Source organism: Solea solea, chromosome 17 (assembly GCF_958295425.1).
Source record: "Solea solea chromosome 17, fSolSol10.1, whole genome shotgun sequence".
NCBI lineage: Eukaryota > Metazoa > Chordata > Actinopteri > Pleuronectiformes > Soleidae > Solea > Solea solea.
The window spans coordinates 12,881,742-12,906,112 of record NC_081150.1 but is presented as its reverse complement, the minus strand read 5'-3'; the positions used below and the strand labels follow the sequence as shown (position 1 = coordinate 12,906,112).

Below are 24,371 nucleotides of genomic sequence, written 5' to 3'. Positions count from 1 at the left end.
TTTAATCTACAGATTTGAAAAGGAGAATTCGTCCCTGAAAAGCTGGTTGGACAGGTGTGAGTCTCTTTGTTATCCAGACACCAAACTGCTCTCTGCAGATAAAGTAAAGATTAGAAATGAACTACAAAATATACAGGTAAACCATTTTTATGACTTAATTTTTTTCAGCCCTTTTGTGTTTCTTTCTGTTATTTTGTGTAGTATAACCTATATTTCTTTGTTCAACCCTCCAGGAAATGCAGGGGGAGACACAGTCCTATGAGGTTCTTCTCCAGGGTCTTGTGAATCTTGGGTTGTGTTTGTATCCCACGGCGACTGAAGCTCGTGTCCAGGAGCTTACTGATGATCTTACACGGCTTCAGGAGCGATCCTCTTCTGTGAAGCACAGCATATCATACAGGCAATTGACATAATCCAATAATTGACAACTCTGCATGAATGGATCCCAGCAATAATTGTATTTTTTTTTACACAATTTCCAACCCCTCCTGTAGGCTTCAGTTGCTGGAGTCGCAGTTGTCACAGCTCGAGTTGTTTGATCAGGCGTTGCTGACTCTAACCCAAAGGGGTGAAAACTTCCTATCTGTCTTGAGAAGCTTCTCCCAGGTTGATATTGTGGATCTTGACGTTGCGTTCACAAAGCTGAAGGTGAGAAATCAATAATTAACTGCTAACAATTATGTCCCCTATAGGCTCTCCATATTAGAGCAGTTACAGTAAGCAGGTTTGTATTGATTGCCATTAAATGTATCTAATTAAAACATCTTGTTGTAGGAGCATGAAGCACAACTACAGGCATATGCATCGCTGAAAGAGACACTTCATCAAAGAGAGTCTTCCCTGCTTCACTGTTCCACACCAGAAGCCCAACAGCAGCTCCAGGCCTGGAAGGAAGATTGTCTACAGCCCCTCAGAGAGTCCCAGCGTCTCCTCCTCCTCCGTAAAGACTGTCTGACTGAGTTAAAGACTTACCTTGACAAACACAGCACGGCAGCTAATTTCGTGCACCGCCTGCATGAGGCTGTGGAGGGCAGGGGGAGCTGGGACCGCTCCAAAGCTGAGGAGCTGCATCATGGAATAGGGGAGGTGGCTAAAGATGTGGCTCGACTCGAGGCTGAGGCAGTCCGGTTGGACGGGCTGCTTAGTAAGGCACACCTTCACCTGTGTGGAGCAGAGAGGAGTGGCTTCAAGGATCTGAGCCATTCTCATGGAAGAACTTCTTGCAGAGGACAGGCAGTGGCCCTGACAATGGCACTGGAGGAAGTGCAGAGGGGTGTAGGGTGGAGACAGAGTGAGGCGGATGCTTTAAGTGCCCTGTGGAGCTCTTTCAGGGAGAGGAGGGAGGAGATGATGAAGAATTTGAAGAAACTGGAGGATGAAGTGAGACAAGAACAAACCAGAGAGAGTTCCGTACAAGCTTTTCAAAACAGGTAAGAAGACCGTAATCAAGATAAAGACTTTTATTGTTTTATTTTTTATTTATTCTAACCTATGTTTCATGTGTTACACAACTAAAATGCACCCAAACAAACCCAAATCCTTATTATTTCCTTTGTTTGTTTTGTTTTCTATCTCTCTATCTCTTTATTTATTTCATCTTCTTTCTTTGATGCCACATTACCTGTCTATGTCTTGTACTTGCAATTTAGTTTTTTTGTACATACTACATTTGTAAATCAAAGGGTTGAACCCACCATTCTTTAAAAATAGATTTGAATATATTATTTCACAAGGTGCAATTTCATACCTCTGTGTTGTTCCTATGACACACATTATACTTTTGAACATAATCTACCATAATACTTTAATATAGTTTTCCCAGACACATCCTAGGAATCCCACTTTTTGCCAAACCCCTACGAGATTACACTATATATAAATAAAGCCAAACTTTACGTGGACAAATCCATTTAAATCTAATCCACAGAGAATGAGATGTTATGCAGGAATCAGGTTCCTGATCCCCATTGTTCTCATCTGCATCTGCTTCTCCCAGGCTGCGTTTCTTCGTCCAGCTGGAGGATGAACTCCAGTCCCTACAGCACTCTCAGCAGTGGTTAGAGGAGAAAGGAGGCCAGCTGGCCCAGAGAGACAGTGAGCTGGCTGGGGAGGCTCTCAGGGAGGTAACCCTGGTGAAGACAGCCTGGGAGAATGTCAGGACTCTGATCACCAACGGGTAAGGAAAGATGGATGACAGAGAGGGATTTAAACTCTTTAATTTTGTGTGTCCCCAGTGGCAATGAAAGCAATTACAGAAATATTATCAAACACACTGAAATGTCCACAGCTCCCAGTTTTAAGACAATAATGTAATAGGTACATAGCCTACTGCTGGGAACACAATATGCACTCCCTTAGATTGATCAACTAACTGTGATACTTTTTTTCTTCCTTTGTCTCATGCAGTCAGGAGCAGAGTGGAGTTGTTGTTGATCTTTTCTACCAGTTTCATCATCTGAAGTCGATCCTCTGCACTGTTGTGGAAAATGCTCAGAGTATTGCCCACAATCTGCCTGACCACAATCACAACGCTCAGGAGGCCAAATGGATTTTCACACGGGTCAGGATCGTTTGTTTCGTGTCAGATGTATAGTAGTGTGTTAAACAGAATTTATATAGCTGTTGTTTATTACCCCAAACACATAGTAATGTTTCATAGTCCTCTGAAATATGTACCAAGATAGTCGGGACAGAATGAGCTGAAAATGGATTTGTTTTCAGTTATATTTTGTTGCATATCATTGGTCTCTCAACGTTCATCCATCTGTTTGACCAGGAACACTCTTGCACATGTATCACAGTGAAGTGTGTTCAATAATACCTACACCCACACACAGAGCTTAATTTCAACATAAACAATACCAGCTCTTCCCTTATGATTAGTGGTTTGTGTACAGCATCCCTCCCTCTAGTGGTGATCTGTTGTCATTCCTTCTGCCCTCATCTTTGTCCCCCTGCAGCATGAGACTGTCCACGCTGAGCTGAGGGAGAAACAGGAGGACATGGACCAGCTAATCAGTACAGCTGAAGACCTGCAGCGAGAGCTGGACAAGGCTCCCAGTTCTGATATGTGCACCATCCAGAGAGACATAGAGATGCTGAGAGACAAGTGGTTGGAGGTAAATGATGCAGCAGTGGCCTAGACAGTATAAATCACTTCCAAGTATTGTCCTCATCTTGACACTTGGTACATGAATTTCCAAAAACAAACATTATTTTACTGAAGTCTGGTGCCTAAGTATAACTATGAGGACTATAAAGAGATTTGGTCGATTGTATATCATGACAATGAAAAAACACAATTATGACATCAATAGTTCAGATCTGTCAAAGCAGTTGTACTATTCTCGTTTTAATGATATATATTTCTATCTGGTTCTTCTCCCCCCCAATTTTCTCCTATTGTGGGATTTATTTAGCTGCTCAGCTGTCACAAATGAGGCAAAAATGTAAACAAGTCTAGACACGTTATCTGCCTCTCTCTCTCTCTCTTTCTCTCACTTCTCATCCCCACATCTGTCAAACCAATTAAGTCTTGTTTTCGTTCCATTTCCCAGTAAAGCAGGCCGTCCCTTGCTACAGACAAAACTAAGTAAACCACAAAGAAGTAGAGACATCCCTTGTCGACTGAGATGTATTCTGCAGTGTACTCACTCAGTCTGCTGGTCTCTCTTCATTCAGGTCTCAGAGAGAATACAAACCAACACAGAGAGACTCGGTTATTGTGTGGCTCTGTGGGACGACCTCAAGACCATGGAGCAGGACATCAATCAGTGGACATCCAGCTCTATTGCTGAGTTCAAAGACAATGTGACCAATCTCAGTGACAAGGAGATGACTGAGGCCCTGCTCGACACCTTTCAGGTCAGGAAGATTGCACGAATAATTTTTTGTGTAATACTCAGATTGGGTTCTGAGTGGTTGTGATGTAACTGAAGTGTCCTGTACTGTGTTCAACAGGCTGAGGTTGAGAAGAGGGAGCAGAAGCTGGAGGCCCTGCAGGAAAGAGTGACACAGCTGAAGGAACAAGCCAAGCTGCAGGAAACGCCATTACAAATCCAGGTGAATATGATGTAGAAGAGAACTGCAAAGGGAATTTGCTGAAGCCATGAAAGTGGATTTTTTTTTTCATGAGCAGTGGTGAGATTTAACCAAGAGTTGATGTAATGTGATGATGTATTTAACTCTGTATAGGTGAAAGACTGACACTACAGCTGCATGATCATGAAATTGTATTGTTCTGAAATAAAAACATTGCAAACGTTGCAGAATAAATGTATAGCAGACATTTTAATAATGTGATAAAATAAACTATGGTATCTTTTTTCCACTCCATCGAGGTTTTGCAGAAGTTTAGATTTCTAAATTTTATCTAGAAACATCAATGACAATGACATCGCCCATCAATAAATATTTGAGGAGCTATGGAGTACTCGACCGATCGTTCTCTTAACTGCTTACATGTTTGTCTTTAGCTTCTTTCGGTTGTTTTGTTGCTAAACATATTTATTGAACCAGGTCTTGGAGTCAGACCTGAGGAAGAAAATGGCCCATGCACAGGATGTGTTCAACCAGGCCAAACACACTCTGACCTACTTCAGTTTCCAAAAGCAGCGACTTGAGGACCTCATGTCCCAGATGGTCGAGCGGCTGGAGGCAGTGGAGGGTTTGTTGTCTGACCTCACTGAAGCTACTGCCCCTGAAGATATCGGTGCTGTCAAGGTAAACACTGTAATTTAGAATACACTTATTCAAGAGAACTAGAGTTCATATGTCACATAAATTGTGGTAAAATAAAAAAAATGAACATTATAGTTAAATCAAATTTGCTCTTGTCGTGATTTATATTGTGACTTGGGTTGTTTGCCTTTAAAAGGTTGGTCCTTGTGTAAACATTTAAGGAAAAAACTCTGCTCTACGACACATCACTGATGCTTTCTTGTCAGTGAGGGTGTTCATCCATATGTAATGAAATTTTAATCACATTTCATATTAGTTTCCTTCCACTGCCACAATATGGTCACTGCAATAAACTGCAGGGGCAAAACAAACACATCCAATAAATCCATTAAATACATTAAAGTACTTATTGTGTTGTGTTGTTGTAATTATTGTTCAACAGTGGAAGATAAAGTCACATGCTTTTCATGTACCTTACCATCATTCTTTCTGCATTTTACACATGGTTACACCCTGGATTTTATTACTTGTTAAGTATTAGCTTTAAATTTGTTAATGTTCTACATTTACAGGACCTTCAGACTGTCGTACAGCAGCAGAGGGCAGACATGGACTCTGCCAGAGAAGCCTTGACTGCCCTGTGCAGGTCACATCCCACTGAGGAGCTGTCAGTGCTCTCCTCTGACCTCACGTCCATTGCAAAGCGAACAGAGGCTGTAGCTCAGCGTTGCGCCAAGACCAGGGGCAACCTACAAGATGAGCTACAGCTTCACTTTAACCGTAAGCTGTGCAAATGGTCGTTATTTTTCTTATGATCTTATAAAGTTTATAGTTGGTATTATTACAGTTCATTTCATGCACACGTCAATAAAATGGTGGTCAATTTAATTTTCAATTTATCTCAGTCAAATAAATAACAATGACGGCATTTAGGTAGCCGCTATAACTTACGCCCTGATAAGGAGAAATTAGAATTTTATTAACAATTAGAACCTCATCATCACCTAATGAAACACAGTGCACAACATTTGCTTACATTAGTGGTGCAGCAGATTTACTGTTGATTATCCTGCATCCTTCCCCAGAGCACACTTCATCCATCCACACTCCACTGACACACACTGATGTGCTCTCATTGCCCAGACACACACCTGTGCCTCAGAGAGTAATGTTGCTCTCGTCACATTTGCTCTCGAGGGAGTCATTTTGGGCTTGTTGCCAAGGCAACCTAGCGCTGCACAGCATGGACACGCCCACACTTCCCATCTGTCTCAACACAACTCCCGATCTCGCTCTCCTAATTCTTGTTTTTTTTCAGTTGTAAATATTCTCTGCCCTCGTTTTCTTCATTTTACCACCCACCCGTTTTCCTCAACTTGTTGTTAACAGATTTGTTTTCATTTTTTTCCCTTCTCAATGGTCATTTCTTTTCTGTGAAGCAGAGCTCGTCCAAGACTTCCACTCCTGGCTTGCAGATCTAAAGTTGGAGCTGAAAAATTTTTCAAACCAAACGGGAAATGTTACCATCCTTGAAGCCAAGTTAAAAAGGATAAAGGTATTCCTTTAATATACTCTTACACATGTTGATGTTAGCAGTTGCTATGATCGATCAAAGCCATGTTCATGTTTGTTTTCTACAAAAACAAACTTCGTTACAGCTTACTCATTTTATTTTGAAGTAGTACAGTTAACAGATAAATGGAATCACGAATTATATTTAATATTTAATAAAGTGTATACTTTATTAATGTACGTCATCATTATCATCAAAACATCATCAACAAATACTGTATATAATTATCACTAATGGCATTTTTGCCAGTATTGGTATAATTTTTTACCACTGCCAATTCCAATATTTACACATTGAAATTGTGCTACAATCAAACAAAGACCACAAATAACCCCAGAGAAAGATCTATTAGATAATGACATTAATTAACCTTTTTTAGTTTAGGTAAATCTTTCAGTTTCAATTTCTGCGCGTACAGGTGTCCGTTGAGCAGACATCAAAACGTGAGGAGCGTCTCCTTCAGATTTGTGAGGAGGCTGAGCGGCTCCAGCTTCACCTGCCCAAAGCTGGAGCGATACAGGTCCAGGAGCATCTCTCCTCCTGTAAGAAAGAGTGGAGGAGCTACCTGAACAGCTGTTCTCAGAGCCAACGAGACTTAGAAGAGAGTATTGGCCTTCTGAAAAAGTCAGTTTTTACTTTTGTTTCGATATATACATTTGTGTAAAGGAATTTCAGTTAAATGGAAATTTGCTTATTTTTCCCCTTCTTATGTTCCTTCTCTTACTGTCCCCTCACAGTTTTGATGATTGTGTGAACAGTATAAGGGACTGGCTGAAGCAGATGGAGCTCAGTCTCAAGAGTGAGCCTGTTCTTGGGGCAGAGAGCCAGCATGGAACTCCTGACACCACAGAGGAGCTGGAGAGGATGAAAAACCTCCATAAGGAACTGCTAGCAAGGAGGTTTGTATACGTGGGTGAGGGTGGCATGTTATAGATGTACACATACTGTATTTATTCTGAACAATAACATGTCTTTCTCTCTCTTGCAAGGGACTCTTTTGAGCGTGTCTGCCAGGAGGCCCAGTCTCTGTCTGAAGCAGGCCGTGGGTCAGGGGTAGAGGTCAGCGTGACAGGCCAGCTCCAGATGGAGCACCAATCCTTACTGAAGGCAGCCAGGGAGAGGCTGCGAGGCTGCCAGGAGAGTCAGGCCTTTGGAGACACCCTTCAGGGAGTTTGGGCCTGGCTGGAGGAGATCCAGGAGAGACTGGGTACAGTAGACAGCACAATGGGGACCAAAGAACAGTTGGAGCAAAGGCTGGAGACTGTGCAGGTGAGAGGAGGGGGTTTTGCAATTTCCATGAAATATTATACTGATGAAATGTTGTTAATATCTTTAGGCATTCATGTATTCTTGTTATTTTATGTAATTTGTAAGGAAGTGAAAACTCTCTCCTAGCTTTAGTAGTTTTTTTTATCTCTTCTATTTCATATGTTCCAGTGAACACAAGATGGGGCTGTTCTCTTTGTGTCTAATTTAGTGTGACCCCATTGTGTTTGCACAGGACATCCTGCTGTTAAAGGGTGAGGGAGAAGTCAAGCTGAATATGGCGATGGGCAAGTGCGAGTTGGCCCTGCGCCACTATGGAGTAGCCGGACAGGAAGTGGTCCGCTCTCAACTTCAGGAAGTGGAGGATGCCTGGGCCACGCTGCTTGTGACTGCCATGAGCTGCCACAGGTAGACTACATGTACTCACCTTGAATTACAATATCAATAAATAAGCTATGATTTAATGGCTTCCATCCCATATGTGCAATCAAAACTTTATAGTATATTGTAAGTTCATCTATTATAATTTTCCCAGAGATTTACACATTTTTTTGTTAACTGTAAACACATTTTCATTATTCTTGTTTTTTTTAAATGTCCAATTAAATAATTTACCCGTGGACATTTTAGAGGTCATTTACCTGTGTGCCAAAAATCCTCTCTTGGGAACATGAGGGTTATTTTCATCATGACAGAATGATGTCTCAATGCCATTAATTACTATTAGGTTAAATACATAATTAGAAGTATTTGTCTCATTTTGTATCTCTGATGGATGTGATGTGATTTAGTGAGTTCTCCTCTGTGTGTGTGTGTGTTTGTATGTATGTGTGTGTGCATGACTGCATACACATGCATGTGTTTGTGTGTGTGTGTGTGTGTGTGTGTGTGTGTGTGTGTGTAGATAATAAGCATTAATGGCCACTCCATGAAAAAAAATTGATCTAATTAGAGACTAAATAGTGGATGGCAAACTGTGGGTCACACATGGGGTGTGTTTGTATTTTAAGGAGAAAAGCATAGCAGGAGGCATGGGTTAGCGTGTGTGTGTATGTGGATATTGGTGTTATTTGTACATGTAGGGGTAACAGATGGCGAGTAAAATTATGGGTGTGTATCTGTGTTCGTGTGAGTTTGAACCCCCCTGATAAAAGGGAATAAACCCGTTGGTGCATTAAGGTACATTTTGTCTCAACAATAATATGTCCCAAGATTATTTGAGTTTAAAAAATATCGAGGTTACGATTCATTTACACAACATTTAATATTATTTGGTGGCACGATTCAAAGATTTCTTATCTTCCCCTCAGTCGGCTGGAGTGGACGGTTTCTCAGTGGGGAGGATACTTGGACAGTGCTGCCCAGCTGCAGTGCTGGATGGAGGCTGTCGAACGTGAGGTGTGTGCTCCACTTACACCACAGCCTGGGCCGAGAGAAAAGGCCTCGCAGCTTGAGAAACTCAGAGCTCTGCTGACTGAACTGGAAGACCACCAGGTGGCACTGTCCAGCTTAGAAGAGAAAGCAAGGGAACTATTTAAGAAGACTGGTGACACAAGCTTTAACCACGGTGCCCGGACCCAACTGCAGGCACAGTTTGATGACCTTACAGCTTTGGTGGAGGTACAGAAGATGTTGCTTTTAGTCTGTTGATATATTTTGGCAAAAACATCAGTGACAGAGGAATAAACGTGTCAATTGTGTGCACTGGTTTTGTAGGAGAGAGTGCATCTTGCACAGGCTGTTGTGTTGGAACACCAGGAATACCTGGAGGCTGTGAGGGAGCTCACTGACTGGCTGATGACTGCAGGAGAGGAGCTGCAACATTGGTCCGATACATCAGGAGACTCTGCTTCCATTAAAAAGAAACTGTCAGAAGTCAGGGTAAGATGTCACATACAAACATGAACATTCTCTCTGTTGATTGTCTGAATTTATTTGATGAAAACGTTCTTCTTTCACCTTCCACCACATTAAGTCCCACAGTTGCCACTATGCACCCTTTTTATAGAGGGTAAAAATATACCACAGGAGTATATTAGAATAATATATTTTTTAATTCTATTCAGAGATTCAAGTGTAAGAGAATGCTGTGTTTCTTTAAATTAACAACATTAATGCATGCCCTAAACAAGCCTCAGGGATGTGTGGGGAATTTACACCCAATCTTATATGTAATATCCGTTGCTAAGGTAACTGCCTGCTGAATTATCTGCACCTATCCACTCTTAACAGACTCCTGCCGTGATGGAGGGCAAACAATATAGGGAATTGGAATTGGCTCTCAGTTTGTTTCCCTATCACAGCCAAATATCTCAATCCTTCCTCTCACATTTTTTACAGCCAATTAGCTGGTCATTTTCTTCATAAATAAGTTTAAAAAGAGAAGCATTGGAATCAATGCCATGCTGAATAATTCTGTAATCACAAAGGAGGTGAGGAAATATTATTTGCATTTTGATTTCTCACCTTAATTATCACATTATAAAAGTGTGTTTGTAGATCCATTTCTGTAAAGGAGGAAGAATAATTATGTACACAATCTACCCGCATCATTTTAATTTCCTATGAATGGTATCCAGGTTAACGTTCATATCCTATCATACACACGAAAAGATCAGATGCTTTTTCTTTTTTTTTTCTATTTTAATCCTTCAGTCAGCTCGCTGCTAACACATCACACTCAAGGGTTTGCTTTCACACCTTCAAGTGCTACCTTTCCACAAAGAGTGAGAGATAAAGGCGCAGATGGAGACAGAGGATGGCATCAGTAGAAGTGCAGGACAATACTGAGATAGCAGATGAAAATACATGTATGCATTAGCTATTGTTACAAAGACAGAAGTAAAGAACTGCAGAGAGTTAAAGATTTAGATGTAAGGTGCTGAAGCAGTAGACTTTTAGTATATGAGGAAAAATATAACGTTGACAGCTTTAAATAGAATTGACTACAACTCAGCAGTGGTTGCAGTTTCCGTAGCCACAGTTTCCGTAGCAACTTTGTTTCCTCACTGCCGCCACTATCTCGTTAGGAGCGTGTGGAGTGTCGTTTACTGGAGGGCCGAGAGCGCCTTAGCCGAGTGCGCCGCAGCGCTGCAACCACGGCGGAGCACACGGCAGCAGGAGGCTGCGAGGCCATGGACCGACAGCTGGGGGCACTGTCCCAGGCTCTGGAGCAGTGGGAGGGGGCTGCTCTGAGGGCCAGGGATGGTCTGGAAGGGGCTCTGGCAGCTGCCACAGCTTCTGAGGAGGAGTACAACCGTTTGACCGCACGGCTGGAAGACGAGGTGAAAGAACTTGATGGACAGCTCAGGAGGTGGAGCCAGGAGTTGATCAAAGCTGAGGGACGGAGCAACGGCGAGGAAGCAGTGGGAGGGTGGCAGTTAGCTAAGGTACAGTAGTGCGGGATTAAAATAACTGGCAGCATGCTGTTTACATTATTCACAGTTCATCATGCTCACAATAGTTTATTCAAAAAATAATGACTATTTTCAACTTTTGTTTGCTTTTTGTATTTTGGTTGGCAAGCTGGATGGTGTAAAAGCTGACGGGGGTAACTGTGCTATTATCATTTTAGAGAAAGTGATTAGCATTGTTTTATAGAACGTATTCACACACATACATACACACACATTGTGCAGCCAAGCTTTCTCTGTCAGTAATTATCCATTCTATTTGTAAATCCTAAAAACAGATTAGTCTGTAAATCAGCTTTACCGGGATGATGAAGGAGTGACAGCTACAATCCCATCAGTTTCCCTCATTTTCTCTGTACCCTTTTTGTCCCCTCTGCCCCTCCTCCTTTTTTTGCCATTATTTTTTCACTATCTCCACCTTTCCAAACATACCCTTATTCTTCTCCGTCTTCTCTGCTGTGTGAAGTGTGCGCTGATGTCAGTCTTGGCTACAGAATTGTTCCTTCAATACTCCTGCTTGTCACCTCCCCTGCTGCACTGTTTCTAACCTCCACAGGATGTTTACAGTGTGACAATCTCTCTGTATTGTCAAGGCCATGTCAGCATGCACAACCTCATACTCCTCCCCAGGTTTCTTCAGCCATGCCTTTCTCTAGTTTTCCTCAATTTGGGTCTGAGTGAGAAGCAGAGGAGGAGTCTTCCCCCCCTCCTCCACTCCTCTTTCTCCTCCTTCAGCCTGTTTCCTGTGTCCAGCCCTGTTTTTGTTACGCACCCATTTATGTGTATTTGAACGAATCCCGCATCTGTGAGGGCTGTCAGTTGAATTCCACAGGGAGAGCGCATGTGAGAATGAGAGGGAGTGAAAAAATGTGTGAGAGGTAATAAGTGAAAGGAGTGGGAGGAGGGAGAGAAAGAGAGGAGGGAAGAGAAAGTAGTAGAATCATATGACGAGGGAGGAGAGGAGAAGAGCGCTACGAGTCCATGGGAACAGGGAGGGCGGGAGGGTTGTTTATTGGTCATACGTCAGAAAAAAAAGAGCGAGTGAGAGTCGGAGAGAGAGGAAGAGAGAGAGAGAGAGCTCTTGTACATATTTCATGGGACAGGATTTCATGACAACGTGCATGCAGAATGTGAGGCACGCTGAGCAGAGCGGGAGAACGTTAGCCAGAGCTCCTTCCTGCCACACTCCACCAAGAACAGAAATGCTTTTGTACAGGCAGAACTGTGAGTATGTGTTGAACTGTGTGTGTATGTGTGTGTGAATGCGAGAAGAGCAAAAGCCAGGGTGTGAATAGGAATGTGGGTGCTCTGATTGGAGGATGTCATGCAGATCCGTTAGGTGTTTGTCTCTTGTTGACACATATACACACACTCGCACACACCGATTCAGCTGGTGTCTGTATGTGTTGTTCAGGATATTCTGGAGGGCTTGCAGAGTGCAGAGCCGATGGCAGAGAAGTTGAAAAGCCAGCTGAACGACCTGGTGCGATACTCCAGAGACCTGGGTACACAGTCTGACCGGGTCACCTCAGTTATCAAACAGCACAACAGGTAAGTGAAATCTTTATGCTTTAGTGAGCAGTGTGTGGCGGTAAAATACTTACATGTGTTTCCATGATGATGTGAAGTGATATTAGTAATAATGTTATATCCTGATGACATGAATGTACCAGGTTATTGATCCACTAATTTCTGAAAGTTTTTTGGTCTCACATGGCGCATAAATGCATACTTTGAATTTGAATGTTGATATTGATATTGTTGTATGGTTTCACATATATTTGTTATGTAATAGCATCCGTCTCTAAATGTGTCTGAAACAATATTGTGATACATTTTGACTAAGTTGTCCAGCCATGTTATTGTCTCAAATGGAAGGTGTCACAGTGCAAAACCTGTTCATTCATTCCATAACACAGTAACCACAGGGCTGAGCTCTTCCAGCTGAGTTGGGAGAGTTCGTGCTTAGTTTTACAAGCTTCCATCTGTTTGTGTGTGTGTGAGTGTCACTTCCTCTGTGCTGCCTCTTTTGGACCTTTTCTAGTATTAACACTGACATTGTACAGGACCAACAGTCCTCATGGAGATCAAAGCCTGGTTCCTAATAAGGCAAAGCCTCATTTTTGAGGTTAGGATTAAGATTTGAACTATGGTTGCGGTTCAGGCATCAGCTGGTTATGGTTAAAGTTAATGATGTGGTTTTGGTTGAGCTGTACAACTTAATCAATGAAGTGTCCAAAGAAGAGTAGCTACGCAAACCTGCCCATGTTTGTGTGTATGTCAGTGTGGTCATCTCTGACCACAAGTCCTGACATGTGTCAGCCAGATAAAGATAAAAGGTGAGAGACAGCACCAGACCCACCAGTTGCTTAGCGACATTCAACCACCTTACCCTTCATCTCTGCTTCGTCCACTGAGTTTGTTTTTTTGTCCTGCTGTGGTTTAATTATATGCAGGGCTGAATGTGACTTTGGGAGAAAGATGTTTTTTCAATGCTGACATGCTGCATGCGTTTACTGAGCTCTAATTGCATGCGTTTGAGCCCACCAGTGAGCCTGTTTTCATTTAGCATTTGTTTGTTTGTTAATACACTATGAAGTGCCTTTACAACAGCACAGGCATACACACGTATCAACGACAGTATAGCACAATTTACCTTCTTAATTTTTCATGGGGTTATATTGTTAATGTAATCTTGAGATACTGCTGGCTCATGTGGTTAACCTGGATGTTGGAGATGCTTTGGCGGGTAATTGGCTTTGACTGCTGATTGGTAACAGCAGCCTCCCTCATCCACTTGGCTGTTTAGTCTGTAATAGACTTGGCTTGCATGTTCTTTGCACCTGTCCTGTACGAAGCACTGCAGAAAGACAGACAGGGTGGGAAAAAAAGAGCAAAATACAGTAACTTCCCCCTCCTTTTAATAGCACATGGCAGATTTTGTCTGTCACAGCAGAAAAAAGTGCTTCTTCCACACTCATCCTCTCCCCACTGTGTTACCCTTCCATGCCCTCTTCGCATCATTGAAACTCATGGCTGTTTATGTGCATATTCATGTGTTTGTCTGCTACGGTTGGAGAGGGGTGAGTGTGTTATTGACTTGTTTTTTTATGCCTCCCATTTGACAACAACACTTGCTTCAACAGCTGTGCACCTTGTTTCCCTGCTGTCATCCTTTCCATCACTTCTTAAACTCTCCTCTTGATTTTAACCTTCGCCCTCTGCCCTCTGTTTTCATAAAACACAAACACAATGATCTAGTCAGTATTATGCATAATTTAGATTTTGTCTATATTTGTTAATGTTATATGACAGAAATTGTATGAAATGTGTTGAATTATATCAGATAACTTACTCATACACTACATGTTGGTATGCAAATGGCAATTACATCTATATGTAATTTGATGTATTGCCAATGCAGGGAGTAGTGTGTCCGATGGTGAAAGGACAAAAGAGAAAAGAAAGAATAGGTTTAACTATACTGTAGTGTGCAGATAATGTGTTGTGGGTGTATCGAAGGAGAGAATTTAAAAAAAACTTTGGCATTGAACAAAAAATGTAATTGTTATTGAATGGAGGTCTGTGTTTTGCATAATTGTCATGTATTGGCATTTTTGTCTGCTGCTCTGACATGTGGTGTTATAGATTATGATGTTCCTTTTCCTTTATTTATTCATGCCTAATTTCTATATTAAAAATTTGATTAGGTATTCTACGTTTTTAAAGATTGATTTGAATATACAATCACCCTTCACTGTAACCTTTCACTCACATACTGTTCCAATGCAACATCTCCACAAACTCAGCCTTTTTTCCCTGTAGCATCCTCCTGTCATCACTCATTGTCTCCATCTTGTCACCCTTGTAAACTCTTGCCCCACTCATATGTTGCCTTTCAACCCCCTCCCACGCTGTACCCCACAACACCATCCCCCACCCACCCACTTTGCCCCAGCACTCATTTTTTTCCACTTCACCCATTTTGCCATTTCTCCACCTGCTTGGTTCTCACTACTGCTCATCTCCTCCTCCACAATGTGAGGACACTTTGTACTATATAGTATCTGTGCATCTGCTCGTGTGTACTCTTTGTTTTGACGAGCACATGGGCAGGAGACACTTCCTGTGGTGGTTTTTCTCCTTTTGTTTATTTCTCCAGTTGGAACTGAGTGTGTGAACAACATTTTAAAGCCATCCTTTTCTTTCAACTTCATCCCCAGTCTCAGTCTTCGTGCCTCCAGAGAGTGTCAAAACAAGGAGCGCTTGTTGGAGCAGAGGTTTCGCACTGCCCTACGAGACTTCCAGCAGTGGTTGGTCAATGCAAAAATCAGCACAGCCAAATGCTTTGATGTGCCTCAGAGTGTCACAGAGGCCTCTGTTGCCCTGCAGAGGATCCAGGTGAGAGATATTTTTATCTTTTAGACACCTGTGAAATGTATACAGTATGTTCTTATAACATGGATGATGTAAAATGTTTTCCATGTGCAGTTTTTACAAAGATGGTTTTGCTCTATACAATGAGGACTTCGAAATTACACTATGATCGCTCAGTTCATCTATGACTGCATGTTGTTTTAATTCATTGCTGCTGGAAACTTGCAGTTGGCTGATATATGATGATCATTTATTTGGACCAATGTATTTGGCTGAGTTTGGCTTTTGTTTTTTAATGCATTTGAGAGATATAACTTTTTTTAATTTATCAACCAAATTTTAATACATGGAACTTCAGTAAATCAAAATAATAAACTTTGTAAAAATAAACCTTTGGATGAAAGAGAATAATTTGCTGAAATTTGATGCTGATAATTGATCAACGTCTTTTTGTTATATTAGCTAGGATTACAATTTAGAAGTAGATTTTTTTGAATGAGTTTTTATTCAAAATTACTAACAGTTTGCCAACCATTGGCAGCTTTTTGAGAAATACCACCTTTGCAGTGACTTGGCTTTGTACTGATAAAGTGGTTGCCAGATAATGCTCATAATCTCCTGTCTAAGAACCGTCAAGTAGTTGGGCCATGTTGTCTTTTTATTATTGGCTATTTTCCAGCTTCTTACTTAAGTAGCTTTTGACAGTGAAGCTGAAGAAATGCGTTTACATAACCAGAACATTTAGCTGCTGATGGAATCTTATTGTCATCAAAATATTTTTTATCTTCCTTTATCTTTGTATTGTTGTGATACATCTGCCTTTATTTTTTGGTTTGCAACATAGACTACAGATTTACATGCATTTTTGAGGCTGGGCACATATTTCTCCCACAAAATAAACTGCTAAAAGAAAAACAAGGCAATATATAAAAAAAATAACCCACTTTCAATAAGAGATCGCTCAAGGGGACATCTGTATTGACATGCCCACTGTTGAGTGTCCTCTGGTGGGCTTGTCGTAGTGGCATTACCTGCCGTAAGCTAGAAAAGCTGGAAGTGGGCGCTTTGCCAAGAGGGATAAGAGAGTGATTCACAGTGGGGTTTCTCTGCCATTCTCCTCAAAATATCTCATGTGTCTCTCTTTCCCTCTTTGGAAGTTGGCAGGTGTAACAGTCTGGCAGCCTCTTTAGAGAACCCCAGGGCCCTGGCTAAAAGTCAGGTGCTTGTCACTTAAGGTAGATGTTCCCTTCATCCCTGCACTACATAGTTAATTACCTCTCACACACCTGACCATGTTGACTACAACATTACCACCAAGGAACTGTGGTGTAGGCTTAGACCTAGTCAAAGATGCAAATCTAGACTTGTTAAGCTCAGAACTTCATTTTCTCTGAGATTTTGGTGATAGTACATACTTTAACTTATTTAATCGACAGTGACGTGGTGAGCAAGAGAATGTCAAAAACGGGAAGCACTGTGGTGCTGATATATTGTGCATTTTTTCAGAACTTTTTACTGCAGCTTTAAGGATGAGAGTGAAACTCGTAGCATATATAGCAGTGGAGGAGATTGAAATACAGAGTCGGTCATGTTTTATTTATTATTGACTTGGTGAAGAATGTAGAACAATGTTTCCACATGGCTGACCTCTGGGAGGGCCAGCGTGGGTGGGGCGGGGGCATCCATTGTGTCACACTTAATTGGTGGTGTTACACTGGCAGAGGCTGAATAGTAGTAAGTGTGGACAAAAAAATACAGTGAATGGACAAAAAAGAGAGTGAGAAAGTAAAGCGACAAGGACATGAAGAGAGACAGAGGAAGACTTGACTGTTTTAATATGCGGCTGTGCTGTACTAAATGTGTGTGTGTGCGTGTGTGTGAGGCTAAGGCTGAAGCTGCAGTGTGTATAAGTGATGTGCTGACTGCACAGATGGTGGAGTGGTCCCTGCTGTGCACTACTGTCATCGACTCAGCTCTGAGGGAGGGTTCTGTGTGTTTGTGTGTGTCTGTGTGTATGTCTGTGTTGTGGGTGGTTACAGAAGTGCTATATAAAAACCAAATACATTTCAGGCTGACTGCCTTCCCTTATCTGTGATTGCCTCACTGTTTCAAGCCCCACCTTCTGCCCATGTACGTGGAATTATTAATGCATTTACCTAATTACTGCTTTTACAGTGTGAGTGAGTGAGATTCTGGGACACCAGAAAAATATGTCATAAAAAAAAAAAGAAAAAAAAAAGTTGTCATTTAGGTCATATCGTCTGTCTCTCTTCTACTTACACACCATCATCCGTTTATACGAGTGTTTGTGTTGAAAGTCACAGTTCTTTTGTCTTTGTCTGCGTATCACCACAGGAGTTCTTGAGTGACAGGGAACATGGCCAGGCCAGACTGAGTACAGTAGGTGCCAGTGGGGATCTGCTGATGGCTGTGGTGTCCAGAGACAGAGTGGAGGGGGTCAAAGCCAAGGTGGCAAATGCGAGAGAAGACTGGAAGAGCTTGATGGATAACTTGCAGATGAGGGAGGATGCGCTCAAGGTCGGTTAACGAATGTTGCTTTCTGTCTGCACTGAAAAAGAATTAAATAAACTATGACATCATAATGAATAAATTGCTCAATTATACCATTAAAATGCCTTCTTTTATCTAATGTCAAACAAATTAAATACGTTGTGTATCATATTTGTAGAGCCTGCAGTCCCAGATGACAGAGTTTGAGGCCAGTGCTGAGCCTCTGCAGGAATGGCTCAACACCACCGAGGTCAGAGTTCAGAAGAGCAGTGCTCGGCTACATGACCTTCCAGCCAAGAAACAGGAGCTCAGCAAACTGCAGGTATTATGGAGCCTGAAGCGGCGCTTATCACCCAGAAGAATCTCATTCCATTGGCTTTCATTAATCATTGCAGATTTCCTGATTTTCCCTCACTGCCAAACATCACAGTGCTCTTAAAATTATATCTCTCCTATAATTATAGTGGTTATTTATTGGGCCGTCTGTTAGTTTTACAGTGTTTTATAGCCACTCCTTAAGCAATATGTATTGGAATTCATCAGGACAACTTAATTCATCCTTTAGGACCCATAGTCTAAAATTACATTATGTCATGCTTAGAGAAAGGTTTATGCAGTTCTTTTGTCAGCTGCTATTGTGGACATTTTCTCATTTTCTCTCTTAACACAAGTAAAATCTAATATTAATAATACTAAATAGCTGTTGCTCTCCATCAGATATGGATCCCTAAAGTGCAATTTGAAATCAGCTGGGAAAGAGAAGAGGCTAATTACATTTGTTGAGCACCACTGGATCAAAAAAGAGCAGCATCTTGACACAATAGTCAGAGGGAAAGTCCAGAAATCTAATTAATTCTCCTTCTGTCACAGCTGAAGCGCAGCGTGGCTAAAAGGCCCTTTTTCAGGATGCGATAACAGCCTCTGCCATGTCTGGCAGAAACAAAAAAGGAGGAGAGGCATGGAGCGTTAAAAAGATAAAACTGACAAAAGAGACAAAATATATCAAGCTCATCTCAAAGCTCTGCCCTTATCATTGTTGCTATTTTTGTATTGACTCTGTCGAAGTGCTGTAGCACTTCTCCTGGTTATCTTTTGTCTGGCCCTGCAAGCAATTACATTTCTTCCCTCAGCACCTGAAGTACAATACAGTACATGCAGTCTTCAGTGTCTGAACCTGTGTTGGCAAAATCCTCTATACCCTTCCTCATCTGCCCCCTCCTTTGCAGCATTTTATCAGGCTTGTCTCCACTCCCTGTTCTGTGTCCAAAAACTGAATTACCATGTTCCGATTTAAAATGGAACATGAAGAGGAAAAAATGCTGATACTCTTTTCTTTTTTTACAATGTCTTTATCCATGTATTGTGATGTGCTCGACTTGTTCTGTCTGTTCATTTGTTGGGTTAACACAACCTTGTATCCCTCTTCTGCGCTTCTCTCACCTCCCTTTTTCTGGTTTATGGAAAACACTATATTTTTATCATGTCATTTTTTTTTCCTTGACTCAAAATACTGTGGCACTTACATACAACCATGCTTACCAATCTTTTAACATTTAACCCCACACCTTCATCTATGCTCCTCCATATCTTATTGCTCCTTCATCTTTATTTTTCCATGTCCTCCTCCTTCTGCTTCATACTGGGCCAGTGTGTATTGGAAGAGGTAGCTGATCATGAGGAAGAGCTGGGCAGGCTGAGGGAAAGCGCTCACCGTCTGTGGGAGGGACAAGCAGCAGGGAAGGGCTTCGTCCACCGTGTGTCCCAGCTGTCAGCACAGTACCTAGCCCTCAGCAACTTAACCAAGGTAACACTGCTCCCACCTTGTAACCCCGTGTCTCCCAGTTCCTGTCTGCTTATCCGTGCTTTTGTCTGAAAAATGCTGCAGCACGCTGAAATGTGCCTTGCTTGATTCTTGGCAGAAAAACTGTACAGCATTCTGTTCAGCCATGTTGTTTGCTGAAATTTGTTGTGTTGTTGACTGTTGCACATCAGTCATGGTTGCTGTAATCAGCTTGCCTTGCAGATGAAATATTGCACTCAGGAATATCTGAGTAATTTACCCCAGTGTACATATCTCACCTCTGAAATGTCTTCATGGTTGTGGCCTCATCAACACAAAAAAGGGCTGAGGCTATTGAGGTTACCTTTCTACAATCAAGCACCTCTAAAATGTCAGCGCTGAAACGTGTCAGCGCTTCAGAGTCTGACCTTTTTGAAGCTGTCATTAGATTGGTCACGCTCCAATGATTAATTTGTTTTAGTGTAGAACAAAACATTCACACTGACTGTGAAGCACCGTGCTCTTACCTCAGGACCATGAGAGTGCCCCAACAATGATGAATGGGATTTATTTATTTTGTAGGCTAGCAAGCTAAGAGCTATTTTTAGGTCCTCTTCCTGCTAGACAGGGGAAACAGAAATTAAATCTTAAAATTGCCCGTCGCTGATTGTTTTTGTAGCTCTGCCTTTCAGTTATGTAGAGGCTGATAATGTACAAATGATGACTGCAGAGACAATGCACCATGTTTGTTCTGTATTGAGGGGGCGGGAAAGTCTCCAGAGACGCCTGAAAGGAAAAAAAAAGAAGACTTGGATTTCAAATACTCACAGAACAATATGAAGACACTGACAGTGTTAACCCTTTTCTCATAACCAACATATGACTTTGAAGAGTGTGTTTACAGTGGCGTGTTCTCATTTTCACAGGACAAAGCCTCCAGGATTGAGCGTATTGTGGGGGAACATCGCCTCTTCTCTCAGGGTTTAAAAGAGCTGCAGGACTGGGTGTGTGAAGCTCAGCGGGTCCTCAACACATGCACCTCCACCACCACGGACAAGGGCGTGTTAGAGGACCGGATGTTACAGCTGGAAGTAAGAGTTGAGAAGATGAATACACCACAACTTTCAGGAACTAGGCTATTGCTTAACATTTGACCTTAAATAAATATCTGTGTCTCCTGCACTGTGGCATGCTGACACTTTCAGTAATTTATGGAAGCTATTATTGTCTTAAAAGTGGGAAATTAGTTCATGGAGCAACTGTAGGTCTGGCGGATTTGTGTTTATAGCGATGTTAATTTCAGATCTCAGATATTTTTCCTTGTGCTCTGTCTGTAGGCCTTACTGGCTGCTCGTCAGGAGAGAGAGATCCAGTTAAAGATGCTGCTGACGCGGGGAGAAGCAGTCCAGAGAAACACTTCGGTTGAGGGAGTCCCAGTGATTCGCAAACAAATCCAGGACCTCAAGGACTCATGGGATTCCCTGCTTTCTGCCTCCATTCAGTGTAAAAGGTTGTGAACACAAGCTGTCTAGTTTCTCCTGAAGGATTTCAGTTACTTGCTAATGAAGATTTGAACTTAACGCTTTGCATGTGTGTGTTCGCTTATATTTGTATGTTGTGTGTTAATTGTATTTGTCTCAGTCAACTGGAGGGCGCACTGTCACAATGGACCAGCTATCAGGAGGACGTAGGTCAGTTTGTGTTGTGGATGGACCGTGTAGACGAGACCTTGAGCTGCTCAGACAGACAATACTCTGAGATGAGAGACAAGACAGCAAACCTGGGAAAAACCAAGGTATCACATCAAGATTTGAACTGAGCAATTGTCATATTCCTTTCAGAGCCTCTCTTTAAAAAAAAGTATAAACTACAGTGAGAGTGTGCATGTGTTCTTGTTTTATTCCAGCTTCTGTATGAAGAAGTATTGAGTCACAGCAGTCCTCTGGAGACCATTGCCACAAAGGGCTCCATTATGGCGGAACACTGCAACACTCAGCAGGAGGTGCAACAGCTGCAGTGTCGGTACAACTCCCTTAAAGAAAAGGCCAAGGTACTTACCCACGAGATACAGTCTCATTCTTGACTCCTTGCATTAATTTCTAATGCCTATATATTTGAAGTCGAAAGTCAAACAATGTTGTTGATATTTCCAAAATTCTGTTATTTCTCAGTTATCCTTTGCTCTGTTTAAATTCCATCAGGCTTTCCTAATGACTTGTTTACCCCACAAACATTACACTGTCTGGTGCACCTGTAACAGCTGTGGAGCTCCAGTAATGTCTTTAACATGGTGTCTTGCAGAAAGCAGTCAGTAAGGCCAAGGGACTGGTGCTGGTCCATCAGGAATATCAAAGGGAGCTTCATGTGTTTGAGGACTGGCTGGAGCAGGAACAGGCCACTCTGGCCTCCTTGACCCATCCAGAGGGAAACGTGGATACAATAGAGAAGACACTGCAACATTTACAGGTAGTGACACTGTGGAGTGATGTGAAATGTTATTTTCATAAATAATGTGAACACATGAAAGAAAACCTCAGATCTTTCTATCAAGGTTGAAACATAAATCTTTATCACCAGAACAGAACCATTTCAAACTGCAAAATCACACTGATTTCTTATTCTTCTCCTATTATTCCCCTCAGCTCCTGCAGGATCGCTGCTCAAATGGTCAGTCATTGCTTTCCGCTGTGCTGACCAGCAGAGATAGGGTCATCCCATGGGGTGTGCCGCAGATCGAGGACCGAGCTCTGGACACTGCTCAGCGAGAGTGGGGCGCCTACCAGGGACGCCTGGAAGAGACTCAGACCCAGATGAGCACCACACTGACCAGACTGAAGCAGATGGGCCAAAGGTTCCTCAGTCTGGCCCAGTGGCTGGAGGAGATGGAGAATATGGCAAACATCAGACATCATCGGAGGTCAGATAGAGCCACCAAGGAGACTCAGCTAAAGAAACTCCAGGTCAGAAAGAGAAGACACTGGTGCTGTCTTTATTAACTGGGTGCTGTCACAAATCAATGCAAAATCTTTTCACTGACTGCAACAGCCTCACCATATACTCAGCTCAGTCTTTGAAAATGAAAGTCAGGAGGTATTGCGTAGCGCTTCAATAAATCACTCTTCCAACTTATGTGTACCCTCCGTTCACAGCATGTGTACATAGAAAACAGCAGTGGACAGACACTGTTTTTTCAACTGGGTCTCCTCCCTATGAAACAAACTTCCTGCCAGTGTTGGGATGTCAGACTTCCCAGCAGTTAGAGGGAAACACACAAATACACTCATTGACCTTTTGTCCCTATATCGTGGGTTGCTTTTGTTTTTTGAGTAAAACCTAACTAGCGCTTAAATCATTTGTAATCTTCAGTTGATTAAACTAAAATATGATAATATGGTACCTTCTCTGTATCTTTGTCTGTATCTCATTAACAGGGGTGTCTTAAATCAGTGCTTGTGCGGCAGGGAGAAGTCGATGGCCTCTCTTCTCTGGTCCAGCAGGTTCTGGAGGAAACCTACATCAGTAGTCGCATTAGTGTTACAGCCACCCAAATCACTGCCAGTTACCATTCTCTGCTGCTCAACATACAAGTAAGACACTCTTTGTGTATCTGTTTATTTAATCTGCAGGGGTTTGACTATTGCTTCCAGTGTTAAAAAGTAATTTTTGACGCTATCACCCACATCATCTGCTAAAACAGTGGCACTCGAGAAGAATGACTTAGAACCCTGCTGCCGGAAAAGTACAATTCTGAATTTCCTGTCCACCAGAAGACTTTCCTGTAAAAGACTTGTCTGCCACCATGACTCCACAATAACAACATTTATTAGGGTGTATGCAGGATATACAACGCTGGGTTTAAGACTTAAAAGGATAGTCCAGACTGGATTTTTGTGACCCCACCAACCCTTTACAAGGGTATTATTTTAGGATTATTTATTATTACGTCACATATTTTTCAGTGCCTGTCAGCAGTGTATAACAATAACAACAGTCGCCCCAAATTATATAAAGATTCTTGATTTATTTGAATGATATTTTGTGCTTGTTGTGATACAATGATCACCCTAGCTAATACAGACAAAGTTAACTTTAGGTACTGATTGAACCTGCAGTGATCCTATTTTAAACCCTTTATTACTAACATTCCTACCATGTTAAATGAAGAGAAAATATGCATGACCATTTTGGAAGGAATTACAGTAGATTAAGTGCTGTTAAAGCTTGAAGGCCCTCCAGTGGTCTCACTGACGAATGACACATTTTGTGTTTTACTGTCTCAATCATAGATCAAGAAGCTTACATTTTATTTGTACAGTGTGTGCATTGGGGTCTCTGTCCTTGGAGGGTTTTTCAAACATGGTAATGCGCTCACCATGGACTTCACTCCAGTGAGATAGGATTTTGTTCTTATTTATTACAGCACCCCTCTGAAGTAGCTTTTAGGGTTGTCGAGTCTGTGTTGTTCTATTTTCCTGCTCCTCTGGGGGGGGGGGGGACTAAAGGGAAATCAATGGGGCTCCCCTGGTCTGGGGCAAAAGCTGTAATTAAAGGCTACACAATGCAATCTCACACCTAGCGCCAGGAGTGGCAAAGCTTTGCCTTCACGACATTGATTTTTACACCTCCAGTAACACATCTGAGTATGTGCGCGTGTCTCTCTGTCACTCCCTCACTTTGTTTCTCTCTCTCTCTCTCTCTGTTATATCCACTCCCCTTCCTTCCTCTCACAAAATTAACCCAAGCATGCAGATACTTCCTCTCATGCCAACAC

General features: G+C 42.1%; 1 protein-coding gene across 6 annotated transcripts in view; it reads left to right on the top strand.

The window, feature by feature from the left end:
* The window catches only part of syne1a (spectrin repeat containing, nuclear envelope 1a), a 118,868-nt gene that overhangs the window by 41,312 nt on the left and 53,185 nt on the right, over nt 1–24,371 (top strand). For all 6 annotated transcript variants that reach the window (XM_058613593.1, XM_058613595.1, XM_058613589.1 and 3 more), the window contains 31 exons: nt 13–136; nt 234–400; nt 495–648; nt 775–1,430; nt 1,997–2,176; nt 2,407–2,560; nt 2,961–3,119; nt 3,682–3,864; nt 3,961–4,062; nt 4,519–4,722; nt 5,253–5,460; nt 6,123–6,235; nt 6,672–6,877; nt 6,991–7,152; nt 7,243–7,522; nt 7,755–7,927; nt 8,830–9,139; nt 9,236–9,400; nt 10,549–10,908; nt 12,347–12,483; nt 15,156–15,333; nt 17,665–17,847; nt 17,999–18,142; nt 19,469–19,624; nt 20,527–20,691; nt 20,938–21,110; nt 21,242–21,395; nt 21,507–21,650; nt 21,902–22,066; nt 22,243–22,560; nt 23,032–23,187. In XM_058613593.1, the coding sequence (XP_058469576.1) occupies nt 13–136; nt 234–400; nt 495–648; nt 775–1,430; nt 1,997–2,176; nt 2,407–2,560; nt 2,961–3,119; nt 3,682–3,864; nt 3,961–4,062; nt 4,519–4,722; nt 5,253–5,460; nt 6,123–6,235; nt 6,672–6,877; nt 6,991–7,152; nt 7,243–7,522; nt 7,755–7,927; nt 8,830–9,139; nt 9,236–9,400; nt 10,549–10,908; nt 12,347–12,483; nt 15,156–15,333; nt 17,665–17,847; nt 17,999–18,142; nt 19,469–19,624; nt 20,527–20,691; nt 20,938–21,110; nt 21,242–21,395; nt 21,507–21,650; nt 21,902–22,066; nt 22,243–22,560; nt 23,032–23,187 (6,133 nt within the window). The remainder of the gene's footprint in view (nt 1–12; nt 137–233; nt 401–494; nt 649–774; nt 1,431–1,996; nt 2,177–2,406; nt 2,561–2,960; nt 3,120–3,681; nt 3,865–3,960; nt 4,063–4,518; nt 4,723–5,252; nt 5,461–6,122; nt 6,236–6,671; nt 6,878–6,990; nt 7,153–7,242; nt 7,523–7,754; nt 7,928–8,829; nt 9,140–9,235; nt 9,401–10,548; nt 10,909–12,346; nt 12,484–15,155; nt 15,334–17,664; nt 17,848–17,998; nt 18,143–19,468; nt 19,625–20,526; nt 20,692–20,937; nt 21,111–21,241; nt 21,396–21,506; nt 21,651–21,901; nt 22,067–22,242; nt 22,561–23,031; nt 23,188–24,371) is intronic.